The sequence below is a fragment of the Neomonachus schauinslandi genome, chromosome 7, assembly GCF_002201575.2.
Source record: "Neomonachus schauinslandi chromosome 7, ASM220157v2, whole genome shotgun sequence".
Classification (NCBI taxonomy): domain Eukaryota; kingdom Metazoa; phylum Chordata; class Mammalia; order Carnivora; family Phocidae; genus Neomonachus; species Neomonachus schauinslandi.
Genome location: NC_058409.1, coordinates 50,478,219 through 50,484,553, shown reverse-complemented (window position 1 = coordinate 50,484,553; position 6,335 = coordinate 50,478,219). Strand labels below are relative to the sequence as shown.

At 42.6% G+C, this 6,335-nt stretch overlaps 1 protein-coding gene across 2 annotated transcripts in view; it reads left to right on the top strand.

Moving 5' to 3' along the window:
• Window positions 1-330: 330 nt before the first annotated feature.
• LOC110591193 (survival motor neuron protein) overlaps window positions 331-6,335 on the top strand; it is a 40,603-nt gene continuing 34,598 nt past the window's right edge. Inside the window, exon 1 of one of the 2 annotated variants that reach the window (XM_021702086.2) lies at window positions 331-432. In XM_021702086.2, the coding sequence (XP_021557761.1) occupies window positions 361-432 (72 nt within the window). In that variant the 5' untranslated portion in view covers window positions 331-360. The remainder of the gene's footprint in view (window positions 433-6,335) is intronic. The other variant, XM_021702081.1, reaches the window with a different exon arrangement.

The following is a 6,335-nucleotide window of genomic DNA, read 5'->3' as shown; positions in this document are numbered from 1 at the left end:
GTAGCTATATTATTGGTTACCTCTAGACTTACTTTTGTATTTCTTACCCATATTTCCTAAATTATCTGCAATGGACAGTATTTTCTATGGAAATTTGCTTAAAACAAAAATACCCTGGTCGAATCACTCAACGAACCTACGAAAAAGTGAAATCAAAGAATTGAAAGAAGGCCGAAAAGAAACAGCAATGCGACCAATCACGGAGATCTCAACCGCTCCTAGAGAGCACGCGGAGTCCTCCAGGCCTCGTGGCCGCTCTCCAGGACACCGTACTCTTCCGCTCCCAGAGGTCCCGAGCGGCGGAAGTCGTCACTTTCAGAGAGACGCAGCCCACGCCGTGCACCCGGCAGCAGGCTCGCCATGGCGATGGGAGGAGGTGGCGGCGTCCCGGAGCAGGAGGACTCGGTGTTGTTCCGGCGTGGCACCGGCCAGGTAAGGTCTTGGACGGCACCGCCTCCCGACGAGTGTCCCGAGCAGGCTCCCAGCGCCCCCCTCCCAGCCCCCGCGGCCGGGCGGGACCTGGCGGGTTCGCTGATTGCGGGGCCGTATGCCAGGTTTCTACATCTTCACCCATTTAGGAGCCTTAGCCACAAGCTCCTTCCTCTTGCGGCTTGGATTCCCTGATAGCTGAGAGAGAATTCTCTACCTCACCTCGATCGTACCTTGGTTTGTCCGTTCTCTCTGATTGGGGGGGTGTGCGGGGGGCAGACCGGGGTGAAGCAGGCAAACCAGTTAGGATTCTGTTGAAATGATCCAGTTTTAGACCAAGGTGTTAGCAATGGAAAGCAAAGTACTTGGATTCCAAGTGTAATTTGAATCATGAGGCAGTGGGTTTTGCACATGGATTCGATAATGGAGATTTGAGAGAGGAAAGTCAAAGATAATTCTAAGATTGCCCTGAATCATTGAAAAGATGAAATTGCTTTTTACTGAGGTGTGTTAAGGAAGACTGCAAGTGGAGAAGGTTTGTAAGGGGGAAGATCAACCTTGGGTAAAATCTGATTGGAATGAGTTTAGATCAGGAGAGAAGAAAATCAAAGGAAAATTTATAAAAGTTGTAAATAGAAGGTAGAGAAATTGGGCAATAGATGGAGGGGGAACTGAAATAGAATTCTCGGTGTCGTTTTTTGTTTGTAAGATGAGAGAAACCTGTTTCAACATTTTGTGGGCTGGTGGGAAAGATCCAGTAAGGATGGAAAACTTGGTGACATGAGACAGAAGACAAATGTTGAAGCACTATTCTAGAGTAGCTAAGAGAGGATGGATTTGGCCTTTGTTAGAAACATTGACAGTTCAGGGAGGGGGTGGGGGGACGGGTTAGCCTGGTGGTGGGTATTAAAGAGGGCACGTTCTGCATGGAGCACTGGGTGTTATACACAAACAATGAATCATGGAACACTACATCAAAAACTAATGATGTAGTGTATGGTGATTAACATAACATAATAAAAAAATTGGGGAGGAGATTTTACTTAGATCCTACCTAGAAAATTCCAGAAATATCCTTTTGGATCTTTATTCATTCATTTAGTTAGTCATTTAATTTTAATGAGCTGACTTCATGTGGCAGGCACTCCAGTAGGCGAGGGACACACAAAGCCACGTTGTCCTACCATCAAAGGGTTTACAGTAGAAGCAAGATGGAAGAGTGACGGAATATATTCAATGCGATGAAACTCAAAACAGCTGCAAGAGCAGGGTCTCAGAACTCATCAGGGAGAGCATGGAAGCGGGTACGGGGGATGCTTGGTAATAAAGGCAGAAAGCTCTGTTTCACCAAAAAAAAAAAAAAAAAATTGACAGTTCATATGGTGATAATTTTGTGCATACAGACCTTTGTGGTTGGACAGATTTGTGAAAGCTCTCTTTTGATTGTGGCTGTTCTTAGTAAAAGAAGTAAAGTCGTCAGCTAGGGGTGAGGGGGGACAGATGTTGGAGCTTTGAGCAGAGAGAGTAGAAACTAGGGAGATTGGATGACTGTTGGACTAGGGAAATGTAGTGGAAGTGTTGCTAGGCAACATTAAAGGTCTACTTGAGATTTGTGGTCATGAGCATAAAGGAGACTAGGCAACATAATTGTATTTTTCTCCAGCAAAGTTCAGTTCAAGTGTGTGAGGGCAGGCACAGAGTGAATTAATAGTTGAAATTAGGGGCGTCTGGGTGGCTCAGTCATTAAGGGTCTGCCTTCGGCTCAGGTCATGATCCCAGCATCCTGGGATCGAGCCCTGCATCGGGCTCCCTGCTCAACGGGGAGCCTGCTTCTCCCTCTCCCTCTGCCACTCCCCCTGCTTGTGCTCTCTCGTTCTCCGTCAAATAAATAAATAAAATCTTTAAAAAAAAAAAAGGAGTTGAAATTAAAAGGGCTGTACTTTGGAGCGCCTGGGTAGTTCAGTCAGTTTAGCATCTGCCTGTGGCTCAGGTCATGATCCCAGGTTCCTGGGATCAAGCCCCTCATCAGGCTCTCTGCTCAGTGGAGAGCCTGCTGCTTCTCCCTCTCCCTCTGCCCCTCCCCCCACTTGTGTTCTTTCACTCTCTTTCTCTCTCACTCTATCTCAAATAAATAAAATCTTTTTTGAAATGGGGGGTAGGGGGGGCTGTAGTTTTACCAAGAGAATGTAAGGAAGGGAGAGGGAGAGGTACAATTGAATTGTCTTGATAATTGACCATGGAATTTAAGCTGGCTAAGAAATGGAGTGAAGACTCTTAGAATAAGAGTTTAAAAAGTTGGAGGATCAGTGTTTTGTCCCAAGGAAGTGGAATAATTGCCATCTTCCAGCTACTAGAAGGAATAAGTTGCAGAGGCTGGAAGGTGATAGTCGGAGAGTAGGATTCTTTTTTTTTTTTAGTTTTTAATTTTAATTCCAGTATACTTAACATGCAGTGTTATATTAGTTTCAGGTGTACAATAAAGTGGTTCAGTACTTCTCTCCATTACTTAGGGCTCATCATGGTAAGTTTACTCTTAATCCCCTTCACCTATATCACCTCTCCCCAACCCCCTCTCCTCGGGTAACCATCAGTTTGTTCTCAGTAGTTAAGAGTCTGTTTCTTGGTTTGTCTCTCTTTTTTTTCCTTCGTTTGTGTTTTTTTGTTGTTTTGTTTTTTAAGTAGGCTCCATGCCCAACATGGGGCTTGAACTCACTACCCTGAGATGAAGAGTTGCATCCTCCACCAACTGAGCCAGCCAGACGCCCTGTGTTCCTTTGTTTTGTTTCTTAAATTCCACATATGAGTGAGATCATATGCTATGTCTTTTTCTGATGACTTACTTCACTTAGCATTATACACTAGGTCTGTCTGTGTTGTTGCAAATGATAAGACTTCATTTTTATGGCTGAGTAATATTCCATTGTGTATATATACCATATCTTCTTTATCCATTCATCTGTCAGTGGACACTTGGGCTGCTTCCATAATTTGGCTAAATAATGCTGCACTAAAAAGAGGTGAAACACCGATGAAAGGAATTCAAGACAATGCAAAGAAAGGGAAAGACATTCATTCCATGCTCGTGGGTTGGAAGAACAAATATTGTTAAAATGTTTATACTACTCAAAGCAATCTACAGATTTAATGCAGTCCCTGTCAAAATACTAACAGCATTTTCCACAGAACGAGCACAAACAGTCCTAAAATTTGTATGGTACTACAAAAGACCTCGAATAGCCAAAGCAATCTTGAAAAAGAAAAATGAAACTGAAGGTATCATAATTCCAGATTTCAAGTTACATAACAGAGTGGTAGTAATTTTTTTTTTAAAGATTTTTTTTTTAAGTGTTTTATTTTTTTAATACTTTCAAGTTGTTTTTTTTTTTTTTAAGATTTTATTTATTTATTTGACAGAGAGAGCACAAGCAGGGTGAGTGGCAGGCAGAGGCAGAAGCAGGCTCCCCGCAGAGCAGGGGGAGCCCGATGCGGGACTCGATCCCAGGATCCTGGGATCATGACCTGAGCCGAAGGCAGTCGCCCAACCAACTGAGCCACCCAGGCACCCTTAAAGATTTTTTATTTATTTATTTGACAGAGAAAGACACAGCGAGAGAGGGAACACAAGCAGGGGGAGTGGGAGAGGGAGAAACAGGCTTCCCGTGGAGCAGGGAGCCTGATGCGGGGCTCGATCCCAGGACCCTGGGATCATGACCTGAGCTGAAGGCAGACGCTTAACGACTGAGCCACCCAGGTGCCCCCAGAGTGGTAGTAATTAAAACAGTATGGTACTGGCATAAAAATACATACATAGCTCAATGGAATAGAACAGAAAACCCAAAAATAAGCCCACAATTGTGTGGTCAGTTAATCTTTCACCAAGGAGGAATGAATATACAATGGGAAGAAAACAATCTCTTCTACAAATGGTGTGGAAAAACTGGACCACGTTCTTTCACCATACACAAAAATAAACTCAAAATGGATTAGACACCTAATGTGAGACCTGAAACCATACAAATCCTTGAAGAGAGCACAGGCAGTTATCTCTCTGACATTGGTCATGGCAACATTTTTCTAATTAGGTCTCCTGAGACAAGGGAAATAAAAGCAAAAGTTATTGGAACTACATCAAAATAAAAAGTTTCTGTACAGCAAAGGAAACAATCATCAAAACTAAAAGGCAACCAATGAATGGGAGAAGGTATTTGCAAATGACATATCCAACAAAGGGTTAGTATCCAAAATATGTGAAGAACTGATAGAACTCAATACCCAAAAAACAATCCAATTTAAAAATGGGCAGAGGAGGGGCGCCTGGCTGTCTTAGTCAGTAGAGCATATGACTCCTGATCTCATTGTTGCAAGTTCAAGTCCCATGTTGGTGGATGTAGAGCTTACTTAAAAAAAATTAACTAAAAATTAAGAAAAGAATGGGCAGAAGACACGAACAGACATCTTCAAAGAAGACAGATGCCAACACACATATGAAACGAGGCACCTCATCACTCATCACAACAGAAATGCAAATCAAAACCATAATGAGAGGTGCCTGGCTGGCACAGTGGGTAGAGTATGTAACTCTGGATTTTGGAATCATGAGTTTGACCCCCCACATTGGGCATAGAGTTTACTTAAAAAAAAAAAAAAATACAATGAGATATCACCTCACCTGTCATAATGGCTAAAAAAAAGTGCATGAGGATGTGCAGAAGAAGGAACCTTCTTGCACTGTTGGTGGGAATGCAAATTGGTGCAGCCGCTGTGGAAAACAGTATGGAGGTTCCTCAAAAAATTAAAAATACAACTATGTTAAGATGTAGGAATTGCACTATGGGGTATTTACCCAAAAAAAGACAAAAACTCTTAAGGCAAAGGGATACCTGCACCCCTGTATTTATAGCAGCATTATTTACACTAGGGAAATTGGAAGCAACCCAAGTGTCCATTGATACATGAATGGATAAAGAAGATGTGGCATGTATAGACAATGGAATATTACTTAGTCATAGAAAAGAATGAAGTCTTGCCATTTGCAACAACATGCATAGAGCTAAAGAGTTATAATGCTAAGTGAAATAGGTCAGAGAAAAACAAATACCATATGATTTGACTCTTCTGTGGAATTTAAGAAACAAAACAAACGGGCGCCTGGGTGGCTCAGTTGGTAAAGCATCTGACTCTTGATCTCAGCTCAGGTCCCTATCTCAGGGTCATGAGTTCAAGCCCTGCATTGGGCTCCCATGTTAGGCCTGGAGCCTACTTTAAAAAAAAAGAAAGAAACAAAACAAAGGAAAAAAGAGATAAAGCAAGAAAGGCTCTTTTTTTTTTTTTAAAGATTTTATTTATTTATTTGAGAGAGAGAGAGAATGAGAGACAGCATGAGAGGGAAGAGGGCAGAGGGAGAAGCAGAACCCCTGCTGAGCAGGGAGCCCAATGTGGGACTCGATCCAGGGACTCCAGGATCATGACCTGAGCCTAAGGCAGTCGCTTAACCAACTGAGCCACCCAGGTGCCCTCCAAGAAAGGCTCTTAACTATGGAGAACAAACTGATAATTTTGAGAGGGGAGGTAGGTGGGAAGATGGGGATTAAAGAATACACCTATGATGAAATAAAATGACCTTTAAAATAAACATAGGGGTGCATATATCCTTTCAAGTTAGTGTTTTTTTATTCTTTGGGTAAATATTCAGTGTGGTTACTGGATCATAGGGTGGTTCTTTTTGCGGGGGGAGGGGTTCTATTATTAATTTGAGTAATCTCCATACTCTTTTCCATGGTGGCTGGTCCAGTTTGCATTGTCACCAACAGTGCATGAGGATTCCTTTTTCTGCACATCCTCACCCACACTTGTTTCTTGTGTTTTTGATTTTAGCCATTATGACAGTTGTGAGTTGAAATCTCAAT